General features: G+C 38.8%; 1 protein-coding gene across 2 annotated transcripts in view; it reads right to left on the reverse strand.

Moving 5' to 3' along the window:
• Positions 1 to 30: 30 nt before the first annotated feature.
• The window catches only part of LOC126778093 (aminopeptidase N-like), a 37,344-nt gene continuing 25,100 nt past the window's right edge, over positions 31 to 12,274 (reverse strand). For both annotated transcript variants that reach the window (XM_050501465.1, XM_050501464.1), the window contains exons 6-17: positions 11,778 to 11,940; positions 10,597 to 10,809; positions 9,929 to 10,138; positions 9,510 to 9,643; positions 9,194 to 9,392; positions 8,911 to 9,100; positions 8,332 to 8,494; positions 8,035 to 8,251; positions 5,821 to 5,930; positions 2,988 to 3,299; positions 2,611 to 2,692; positions 31 to 1,965 (exon numbers count right to left, since the gene is read on the reverse strand). In XM_050501465.1, coding sequence (XP_050357422.1) covers positions 1,816 to 1,965; positions 2,611 to 2,692; positions 2,988 to 3,299; positions 5,821 to 5,930; positions 8,035 to 8,251; positions 8,332 to 8,494; positions 8,911 to 9,100; positions 9,194 to 9,392; positions 9,510 to 9,643; positions 9,929 to 10,138; positions 10,597 to 10,809; positions 11,778 to 11,940 — 2,143 coding nt within the window. In that variant the 3' untranslated portion in view covers positions 31 to 1,815. The remainder of the gene's footprint in view (positions 1,966 to 2,610; positions 2,693 to 2,987; positions 3,300 to 5,820; positions 5,931 to 8,034; positions 8,252 to 8,331; positions 8,495 to 8,910; positions 9,101 to 9,193; positions 9,393 to 9,509; positions 9,644 to 9,928; positions 10,139 to 10,596; positions 10,810 to 11,777; positions 11,941 to 12,274) is intronic.

The following is a 12,274-nucleotide window of genomic DNA, read 5'->3' on the forward strand; positions in this document are numbered from 1 at the left end:
GCATTTAAGTATATAAAAAAAAAAAACACAAAAAAAAAATATAAAGCTTTATTTGTGACATTAACGAGTGCTTTCAAATACTGATATAAAAGATTAAAAAATAATACATAAACAAATATATCGACGACAATATCACTGAGTTCACGTGTACATTATATAATATATAAAATGACTTGATAGAACGACTGGAAACTTACAAATATTATCGCATTCAATTCAATAAAGGCGATCATAATTGCTTAATGCTAGCTCGCCTTCGTAATACGTGATTATTTTGTATTTTATTAATTTTTAAGTGTTTCAATGTGTGTGTACATTTATGTTATATTATATACAATATTATGTATTATTCTCACATATTTGACTTTATCTCAAGCTCGTAACTGTTTGTCAGAGATCTATTTAACGATGAGGCAAATTTATTGTGATTATTTAATAGTTTTATTCAGACTTGGGAAAAATGTAATCGGATAAATGATTGCTATGTGTAATTGTCAATCACGATTACAGATTAACTTTGATTGATTCTGAAGGGAGCAATTACTTTACTCGCTTACTTTCTTTTTTGATTACTTTTGTTATATTGTAATCGTGATAATTAATCGATTACATTTTGACAGTCTGATTTAATGTAATTTATTATGAAAAACAGAAAACAATACATTTGTTCTTCAAATTACTATATATTGCATACAACATATTAGGTAATATTTAAAACTTACATTTGTATACAAGTGACATACATAATTTTATTATATTCAATAAATAATATATTATATTGTAATAAGAATATGTAATTTCTATATAATAGTATTACTCATGCTGACGTTAAAATCTTGGACGGAATAGTTTTTCCTAAAATATTAAAAAAAATATATAAGAAAATAGTGTAAAATAAAAAAAAATGTGTAAAAAAAATATCCTTTATAAGTAAGTCAAATAACACTATGACGTCATAAATTAAAGATTAAAAATTTCAATCGAATTCCCTTTGCTTTTACAACTTTGTTCGTGTAATATTATGTATAGCGTAAACGGAATACAAGAACATGGGTCTCACTTTCCATGATGTAATGGCCGACGTTGGAGAACTAAGAAAAAAAAATTACCAAAAAAAGAAGTATTTTTAAAACTTGAAACATTACTAAGACAGTTGACTTCCATCTCTAAAAACATTTTGCTCAATAATAATCTCTAACGCGTGCAAAAATATTGTGTGTTAAGAGATGTAGTAGAGATATAAAAAAAAATGTAATTATTTCCAACTGGTAACACTATTATTAATCTATAATTGCCATAGCTAAAAAACTAACACAAAAGCTTTATTTAAAGCCTAACAAAGCTTATTATGTACTATTAAGAAACATTACAGTATATGTTATATATTACATACATTCGAATATATAACGAAATAAAGATTTTTCACAAAAACAATATACTAAAAGAATATATTTTCATACTGTCATTATTACTGTCGTACAATAAACTGTCAAATTCTAATTACAATAATTATTTTTTTTTATATACTTAATACGTTGTTAAAATATATTAATTTAAGTACATTAATTATTTTTATATTTAGTAATAGCGTGCACAGCAGTTCTACGGCCAAGTTAAATTAACAATTATAAAAAAAAAAAAACTAAACACACACAAACTAATAAATATAGATTTTCTTTAATATTTTTTCTAATTGTAAAAATCATTACATACAAACTATAAGTGTACTGTTGTAGTTATCAACAAATTTACTACTCAGCAGTACCGAGTTACTCCCCACTACTCGTTCTACTCCCCAAAGTCGTGACAGTAATCTTACGCGGAGTACTCCCTCAGCTTTTCGACGACCAGGTCTCTGTTCTTTCGGAGCCATTCGATGTTGACTCGTGCGTTCTCAATGCCCTGGGAGACGGCCAACTTCGATCCGGTGAGGTATTTCTCGTTCTTCTCTTTCCACGCTAAAAACTATTTAGAAAAAAAGGCATTAATTTTCTTTCCTTTATATACATTTTATATACAGGTAAAATATTTATTTAAGGAAGGAAAGCGGCCGGCGAATGATCTGATTAAATACAAATTCATTTTACATGTTCATATTAAACGCACCAACGGTCCTGATAGAAGAATTGATAATAATTTCAATATTAAACTCTTTTCCACCAATTAAATATCATTGGTATGAAAACCGATGATATATTTTTTTTTATAGAATAGGTAGGCGGACGAGCATATGGGCCACCTGATGGTGAAAGAAATGTTAACCATCGCTTACATCACCAATGCGCCACCAACCTTGGGAACTAAAATGTTATGTCCCTTGTGCCTGCAATTACACTGGCTCACTCACCCTTCAAACCGGAACACAACAATACCAAGTACTGCTGTTTAGCGGTAGAATATCTGATAGTCTGGTACCTACCCAGACGAGTTTGCACAAAGCTCTACCACCAGTAAAAATTAATAACTTATCACAATTGTCTACAGTATTGAAAGATATATTTTTATTGCGGTATGATTCAACAACTCTTTCAATAAGCAATGCGACTTGTTTTAAGAATAATAAATATTATTAAAAATGATAGCCAACATGTAAGGAATAAGAAAACTTACTTCATCAAGTTCCTTCTGAGTGGTGAACTGTCCGAGCAAAGTTTTTAAGATACCGCCGATCCGACGGTCTTGACCCTGGAAGCTGAAAAATAGCCAAAGATTAAAATTGTATTTTATATTAAAATGTACGACTAAATGCTGTGTATAGGGCCAAATTCTCACTTTCGTCGAACGATAAAAATGTACTATTAATGTTTTTTTTTTTTTTTAATTTTAACTGCTCATTAGATCAACAAATGATACAATCATTATGAGTCACGATAATATATAAATAAAATAGTGGTTTTTTAGTGAATAATTTGTACAAAATTGTGAAACGGGTAAAATATCCCGAAATGAAAATGAAATGCACCGAGGGTCCGGCGCTGGATACGCACGAGTCGTATATGTCGTCGATGCGGTCGTAGATGAAGTCGCGGGCCACGTAGTAGCCGACCTCGGAGCGCGCCACGGCGGCGATGGCGCTGCCGGCGTCCTGGCGGCGCACGGAGGAGGCGGGCGCGACGGCCCAGTCCAGGTAGTGCGCCAGCAGCCACACGTCGCGCGAGCAGGCCAGCGCGTGCAGCAGCGCGTCGGCGGCGGCCGCCACGTTGGCCGCGCCGCGCCGCGCCAGCGCCCAGCGCCACTCGCGCACGGCGCCGCGCCGCAGCGCCACGCAGTACACCGTGCGCCGCAGGTCCACGGGGATGCTGCGCGGGCAATTACGAAGATGAGATTTTTTTTGATCGCAAAAAATCTAATTTAAAATATAAAAAGTACGGGCGAACTTTTTTTTTCCATTTCTGCAAAAAATATCTTATATTCTTTTCTGGAGCGGCCGATCGACGCGTGACGTCACATCGCCCGGCGTCGCTCGCTCGCCCGTACAATTGCGCGTGTATTTTCGCGTGATTTTATTTATACTTCGGTTAGTATAAAAAAACTTTCATATATTTTCTTAATTATTTATTATTATTTAGCACACTAATTCAACAAATAATATATATGGAATGTATAATATATATGGAAAAATACTTTTTCCTATGGAAATATATATTATTAACAAAAACAAGTAGATATTTTTGCAATGGGCATTTTAATGTGATGACCGTAGTAGTAAAATTTGTCGTATTTATAAGTTTTTAGTTTAAGGATCAAACAGTTAATTTTCACAAGCTACTGCAGTATTCGTTTAATATTAACAAAATTCAGAATGTTCGTAATAACGGCCTCGATACGTTGAATACCGATAGCAGTATCATAAGAGTTTGTGTCGATGAAAAATGCATTTCATCATTAATCTTAAGTTTATTGTTAATCTTAAAGATGATTTGTGAGCAACGCCGTATCGCCAATGGTATAAGTTGAAAAAATCCTTAATGACTGTGACCCATTGAAATTGATATTTACCATATAATGTTTCTTTGCAAGTCAAATACGTAATCTAACATAGTACGTACGATACAAATGAAATCAAATAATTCTTTATTCAAATTGGCTTATAACGGCACTTTTGAATCGCCATATTACAGTATTGAATTAAAAGTAAAGCTACCACCGGTGATCTTCTAGTTTACCTGATCGATGGGCTGAAGTAAAAATTAGCAGTTAGTCTGGACATAGAAAAAGCTTTTGATTAGGTATGGCGTAAAGCGCTTCTTTCGAAGTTTCCAATCTGTGGACTTCCCAAGAAATAATGCAATCTGGATCACCAGTTTTACCAGATCGGACCATCGAGGTCGTTGTCGACCTCTGACTTAAAATTCGTCAATTCTAGTGTTCCACAAGGATGCCTGTTATCACCTACTGTACTTCTTTTGAATTTTCGTTTGGACTCTACTACCACTTACCATCAGGTGTAGTAGTCATTTGCCTTCTCGGCAAGTATATTATATATATATATATATATATATATATATATATATATATCACAAATAAGGATACAAAATTATTATTAATACAAAATTATCAACGCGCGTACCGTAAAAGAGTCGTCCGCAATAACGACTGAGCGAAGTGACGTCACAGTCAAAACTCGCACGGAGCAAGAATTATACGAGAGCGCCTAATTTGTTTTTTTTTTTTTAATAAAGTTTACATTATATATATTTTTTACACATAATGATTTAAAGATTATTTTGGTACAATAACCTAATTTTATATAAAAAGTTACTATTTAATTTGTTAAACTATTTCATAAAAATATATTATAAACTGTATTGACAGAGGTTTTGAGATCTGATTTATGCTCGCGTGTGTCGAGTACAATGAGTAACTTGTCCATATCTATTATCATCCCTGCGCTTCTATTGTGTGTTTGACGAGCCGTTTGGCGTGGTTGGTAGATACCTGCTTTTCACGCCGAAGGTTGTGGGCTCGATTCCCACCCAGGACAGACATTTGTGTGCATGAACATGTCTGTTTGTCCTGAGTCTGGGTGTAATTATCTATATAAGTATGTATTTACAAAAGAAAAGTAGGATATGTAGTATATCAGTTATCTGGTTTCCATGGCACAAGCTCTGCTTAATTTGGGATCAGATGGCCGTGTGTGAATAAAGTCCCAGGATATTATTGTTATTATTGTCACGTCTTGGCACTGCCGTGAACCCAGAATTTAGCAGGTCATAACTATGAATGAATTTATGGAGGTCTTTGTATGTATTGTGATTGACTTTTTGTAATTTTACCCCTTTTTCCTTTTTTTAATTCTAATCTAATAGTAATACTACAACTACAATAATTGTACAAGCAAATATTACTAACAAGTAAGAATATCTCATTCACACCAACAAGGTTCAGTTCCAAAAGGTCGGAGTCTGCCTATCCGCGCGCGCGTTTTATTCCATTTTTTTTCTGTTTTATAATATAGGAAGGCGGATGAGTATATGGGCCACCTGATGGTAAGTGGTCACCAACGCCCATAGACATTGGCATTGTAAGAAATGTTAACCATCGCTTACATCACCAATGCCCCACCAACCTTGGAAACTAAGATGTTATGTCTGTTGTGCTTGTAATTATACTGGCTCACTCATCCTTCAAGCCGGAGCACAACAATATCAAGTACTGCTGTTTTGCGGTAGAATATCTGATGAGTGGGTGGTATATACCCAGACAAGCTTGCACAAAACCCTACTATAAGTAAACCGACACACGAGGCGACAACCACTACAAAACTACAGCACAATGTTATATATGAATGTCTACATATGTGTGTGTATCGCTTACGGGTTGTTCTCGTCCGGGTTTTCCGTGTCCATCCACTGCTGGAACATCTCCATGGCGTTCTCCTCACAGTCCGGCACCTTCATACTGCACGCCCACGCACTCGTCGTCGTCTGATAACAATAACATTAGTTTAAAAGCAATACCACCACGGAGTATTTTGGTCTTCTAGTTAGAACAATGGTCGTAACCATAAAGTCGCCTGTCTTGGTGACATCATCCACTCACCAGTTCTTTTACCGCTAAACAATAGTTATATATGTGCAAAACATAAATATATATTTATGTGTAATAATGCTGTGTTCTGGTTTTCCATGATCGATGGCTCATTGATAATGTAAAGAGTAGCTTATATTTCTAACAGTACATATGTATGGGCTCGTCCACACTGAATGCGCGGTGACGAGGGCCGACGGCGGGCGCTGCTATAGCGATACGACTCATTTGAAGCGTTATAAACTATGGACGAGGTTTTGATACATTTTTAGTATCCGATACGACAGCGGGCATATGATATTAAACTTACATACACTTCCTGGAAATTGTTCTTTTATTTCGCTCGATAATTTTCTTGGTATACGCGATTACTGTGGCGTGGAATTTTTTACCTAATTACTTAGCCTATTGGCTTAGATTAAATCGCACTTATAAGCACCTTACGTCATTTTACAAAAAAAAGCGCATACGCCGGGCGACAAGGCGACCTGGTTTGATACCAACGGGAATCGCGCATTAGTTCGCTTGTTGCCGAGGCCCGCAGTGTGGCCATGATGCGCGGATAGGAGCGTTTGAAAACGACGCGCGCGGCCTCGCCCGGGCGCCGCCCGCCCGGGCGCCGCCCGCCCGCGGCCCCGCCCGCCCTGCCGCGGGCGGGATACTTCGCGCCCGTCGTCGCAGCCGCGCTAGGCCGTCAATGTGGCCGCACACTGCTTAGGTTTACTTACCGGTTTACTTACATTCGACCATTTCGCTTTAAAATAAATGTGGAGTGAACTGATCTCATGGTGGTGTGTGGTCACATCAGGTTTTAAAGTTCCAGATATTCACATTATAAGGGCGTGACCTATTTCTTACGTTACTAAAGTGCACCGTAACCGTAACAGCCTGTGAATGTCCCACTGCTGGGCTAAAGGCCTCCTCTCCTCTTTTTGAGGAGAAGGTTTGGAGCTTATTCCACCACGCTGCTCCAATGCGGGTTGGTAGAATTCACATGTGGCAGAATTTCAGTGAAATTAGACACATGCAGGTTTCCTCACGATGTTTTCCTTCACCGTAAAGCACGAGATGAATTATAATCACAAATTAAGCACATGAAAATTCAGTGGTGCTTGTCCGGGTTTGAACCCACGATCATCGGTTAAGATTCACGCGTTCTTACCACAGGACCATCTCGGCGACAAGTGACAAAGTGCACCATGATTTTTAATTTACGAAGGCACGTTATAATACATTTACTCGTTTTATTAAGCGTTGTCATTAGGGTAACTACGAAAATTCATGATTTTGTTGGTACTTATATATTTCAACAGCACTTTAAAAGTTACCGGGCGAGTCTGTCTGTATGACCACGATAAACTCAAAAACTATTGAACGGATTTTCATACGATTTTCTTCAATGGATGGTGTTATTCATAAGAAAGGTTTAGGTGTATAAATCATTAGGATTCGGAGAAAACCATGCCGACTGCGAGCTTTACTGCCGTATGACGTTTGATTTTTTTTTTATAGAATAGGAAGGTGGACGAGCATATGGGCCACCTGATGGTAAGTGGTCACGAACGCCCATAGACATTGGCATTGTAAGAAATGTCAACCATCGCTTACAGCCAATGCGCCACCAACCTTGGGAAATAAGATTTTATGTCCCTTGTGCCTGTAATTACACTGGCTCACTCACCCTTCAAATCGAAACAGAACAATATCAAGTAATGCTGTTTTGCGGTAGAATATCTGATGAATGGGTGGTACCTACCCAGACGAGCTTGCAAAAAGCCTTACCACCAGTCAAACAAACAAACAACAAACAGTTATACAAACGTGTTATGTAGACAATTACTCTACCCGTGAGAAGCCGGGATAGTTAGCTAGTGATATATAAGGTATCCGTCCGGAGCCAGTAACTTTTTCATCAAACATGTACATATTAAATTAAATGTATCATATAAAATTAATTATACATGATATCTGTTCCAAGCTAAGTTCCACCGCGTCACTCACTTGCATCTTGACGCTGGTCAAGTCGTCTCCGTTAAGGATCTTCTTGACTGAGAGTCCTCCAGCTCGTCGGTACGCATCGGTCAGCAGGCGTCGCATGAACTTCTGGAAAGCTCCGTAGTGGGGGGTTCGCTTGAGCACGTTTTCGATCTTAGCGAGCGCACTCAGACCCGTACTCAGCGGCAGGTAGTCGGTCTCACGCTTCAGATAGCTCGCCAGCCTGGAAATTTTACGTCATATCGCATTGATCAGGCAATTATAATGATTTAAACACTCCGTGATTAGAGGAGAGTTACTGACTGCATAGTGGTGCCGTAGTCCAGCTCGTTGTTCCAGGCGAGCGCGAAGGCGTCCGACAGCAGCTGCACGCGACCCTCCACGGGGATGCTGTCCAGGGGGCCGCTCGTGAGCGCGGAAATCAGCAGCTTCCAGTTGCGCTCGTCGTAGTTCACGCGGTACGGAGCTGGGGGTAATGGAATATTGCATCTAAGACATTATATCTTGCGCCTGAATGGCTATTGGCCGAGGCAGTAGGTGATTTAATATGCGACCAATAAGCGTTCAATATTTAATTACTTTAATTTCGATTTGCTCATTCAGAAAGTTGCGGCACGACTTACATTGTTATAAATAATGTAAAATATTTAATATTAATTTACAACAAGCGATAACAAAGACTTTGTTCTAGATAATTCTAAATCTATTCTTATTTAAATCGTCTGAACAGACTTTATGTTAAATATCGATATCGAGTTATGATTTTCCATTTTCATCGGTGGGTTCAATTTTTGTTTGAACCTGACGTGAGTTGTTCGGCCTATGCTGGTCTAGCATGTGGAAACTCGTCCGGAGTGGCGACATTTTGTATATTACAATTACCGATCATGTTGTAGTTGAAGAGCAGCCAGTCGCCGGGTCCGGCGCCGTGCTCGAATCGGTGCTCGCTGGTCACTCCCTCTCCATCCCCCAGCCACTGCACGGGTGGGAGGGAGTCGTCTCGCGCACACAGCACGCTCAGCGGCACCCACCACGACCCGTTGCCACCTGCTCCTAGTGTTGTGTAGCGACGCTGCAAGAAAGACCAATATAATTGACTGATAAAGTCGGTTCATTTAAACCTAAAGTAACACCACCGATGCCATGAGATGGAACCGCAACGGACCTGAGTGATGGTCACAGACTGGTCGCTGTAGTCCCTGGTGATGGTCAGTAATGGGTAGCCGGTCTGCTTAGTCCAAGTGTCCATGACCTGTTTGACGGTCACGTTTCTGCTGAGCCCGCCGTACTGTTGATTGACGGCTGTCAGCTCCCACCACAGGTCGTCTTGCTCCGCGTTGGTGTACGAGTACTTCGTCAGGTAGCTGAGTGAGTTAGGACAGGAGGAGGATATTAAACATATGGTGACTAATTCAGGCTGTTAACCTACCTAACATTAAAGACCTAAATAAATCAGTAGTTCGTAAGTGGTTAACACGTACTTGTGCAGTGCCTTCCTGAAGACTTCTTCCCCGAGGAACATGAACATCATTCGGATGACGGTGGAGCCCTTGCGGTACGAGATGGTGTCGAAGATCTCGGAGATACGCTTCGGATCATCGATGGGAACGGACACCTGGAATACAATGTTAGCTTAGAGTCGAATAAGATTTTGTATCTCTTTTTCTGTTAGATTATAAAGTTTTCGAACACTCTGTAGAGATCTATTCGTTATTTTCCATAGAAAATAAATACAAATTTGTTTAAAAACTTGTCAATATAAAGGCGCGTCTCTTAAGGCAAAGCTAATTTCCATGCAGCTTTGTTGGTGAGAAATCGGCTATGCAAATATTTTATTCTCTAGGAGTAGTATGTTATAGGGACTACAAATATCGCGACAGTTGCGTCAACCGCCCCTCACCGGGTGCGAGGCCTGCAGCGCGTCGAGCGCCAGCACGGCCAGCAGGTTGTCGACGGCGTACAGGCGGTCGGCGCGCCACGCGGGCTCCACGGCGTGCACGCCCACGGACGCCACGTACGTCGCGAAGCCCTCGTTGAGCCACAGGTCCGACCACCACTTCATGGTCACCAGGTTGCCGAACCACTGGTGCGCCAGCTCGTGCGCCACCACCTGTGCGAGAGATGGACGTTTAGTTTAGACGCACACAAAGATTTCGAATACTCTGTCGCATCTTTAGACCAGCTTTTTTGTTGGAGACGTGGTTTCTGATGGCCTAAATATAAATTTACTTCAGGTAACAGTTTCTACAAATTAGGTGTTGGAAAAGCGATTTCATTATAATTAATGAGAAAATTTATTATACGGAGTCAATTTTACAATTGATTTATTTATATTGAGTATTTTCTTTAATTGTAAATTCGAAGATATATAGATTAATAGGGATTATGGGAATCTGATCATGTAGTCACTTCTTGAATTATTTTTCTAGATTTCATTACAAAGCCATCCTTTAAAAGTTTAATTACAAACAATATTCCTATTATCTAGATTTATCTGGTTTCTTAAAACTCTCTATAGTAAAAACAACGCTATCAGAAAAAATATATGAAATTTAATATCCTACTTACTTCAGCAATCCTCTCCTTGTTCAGGAAGGATGACGCATCCTTGTCATACAACAATGCCGTTTCCCTATACGTGATGAGTCCCCAGTTCTCCATGGCGCCAGCCGCAAAGTCCGGGATAGCGAACATGTCCTGCTTCGGGAGCGGGAAGCTAACGTTGAACCACTTCTCAAAGTACGACAGCACTTTTGGACCAATTTTTGCAGCGTAGGACGTCTGGAAAACGACACTTATATGAAATATGCTGTAATTGCCACGACGTTTACAACCAACCTAACTTTTATGCTTTTTTTATAGAATAGGAAGGCGGACTAGCATATGGGCCACCTGATGGTAAGTGGTCACCATCGCCCATAGACAACATCTGTAAGAAATGTTAACCTTCGCTTATATCACCGATGCGCCACCAACCGTGGGATCTAAAATGTTATGTCCTTTGTGCCTATAATTACACTGGCTCACTCACCTTTCAAAACGGAATACAACAATACCAAGTACTGTTGTTTTGCGGTAGAATATCTGATGAGTGGGTGGTATCTACCCAGACGAGCTTGCACAAAGCTGTACCACCAGTATAGCTTGTTTATAAATTAGTTAATTATGCTTTTAAATATCCTAAAGAAGAAAGTCATTTAGGCTCAAGTGTCACGTGATCGTAACCTTTAAAATTTATCTAAAGTTAATGTTCGAAGTTAAATATAATTAATGATTAAATTTTTTTTACTATAATATATATTGATGCTAGGAATTTTTTATATTAATTACAAATGTTGTGTATATACCCATAAAGGTACATTAAGATGAAATGTTTTCCACACCAAGTGTTTAGTGATTAGTGGATGGATTACCTTACTTAAAAAAATAGCTGATATATGCATTTTGGTGATGACACCCCAAACCAACCTTTGATATTCAAATTAAATCTAACTCACTGCTGTGTTTAGACATCGGTACAAGATTGAATGTCATATTTAAAATAATACTCGCGAGTGCATAATGGGGATACCCAAAACAAGGTATTTTGTTCAAGAAGATTCTTACATACTGTTTCAAATTGTATATTTTACAAGATTTATATGTAACGTTACGCCGGTCTGAAAACCGGCAATGAAATGTAGGAATTACAATTTTCCACCAATTCAAAATACCACCGCTGCATTAATTATAAAAAAAAAACAAATTACCTGATCAATGGCGTCATTCCTAGCCCAGATCCTAAATTTGGTGTGAGAGAGGTCCGGCGGACTCTCCACGTACGAGAACTTGGACACTACGTAAGCGACCAGGTAAGTTGACATCGGGACGGACTTAGCGAACTGGTCCCACACGAAGCTCGATTGTTCTTTCCTAGAACAATTTAATGTAATCAATTTAAGAAAGTGGTTTTTCGTCTTATGTCAGTTGTCAGGTGAGTTGTCATTGAAATAGTTGGCAATTTGTACTGTTTGCAACTGTTTGTTAATCCTTCGAATGTCACCAAAAATTAAGCAATTACAGGTTTATTGTAGTTCAATATCTTTAGCGTTTTTACCCCCTAAATATATGCTAAAAGTTCTGGAATAAAATTGAGCGGGCTTCAATTTCGGTTTCCAAAAATACGGGTCATAAGTTATGACTCATAACCCTAAAATTCTGGTAAGCGTCCCAAGAGCTCAACGTCGGTATATCATTCCATGGTCAT

This window comes from Nymphalis io, chromosome 25 (assembly GCF_905147045.1).
Source record: "Nymphalis io chromosome 25, ilAglIoxx1.1, whole genome shotgun sequence".
Classification (NCBI taxonomy): domain Eukaryota; kingdom Metazoa; phylum Arthropoda; class Insecta; order Lepidoptera; family Nymphalidae; genus Nymphalis; species Nymphalis io.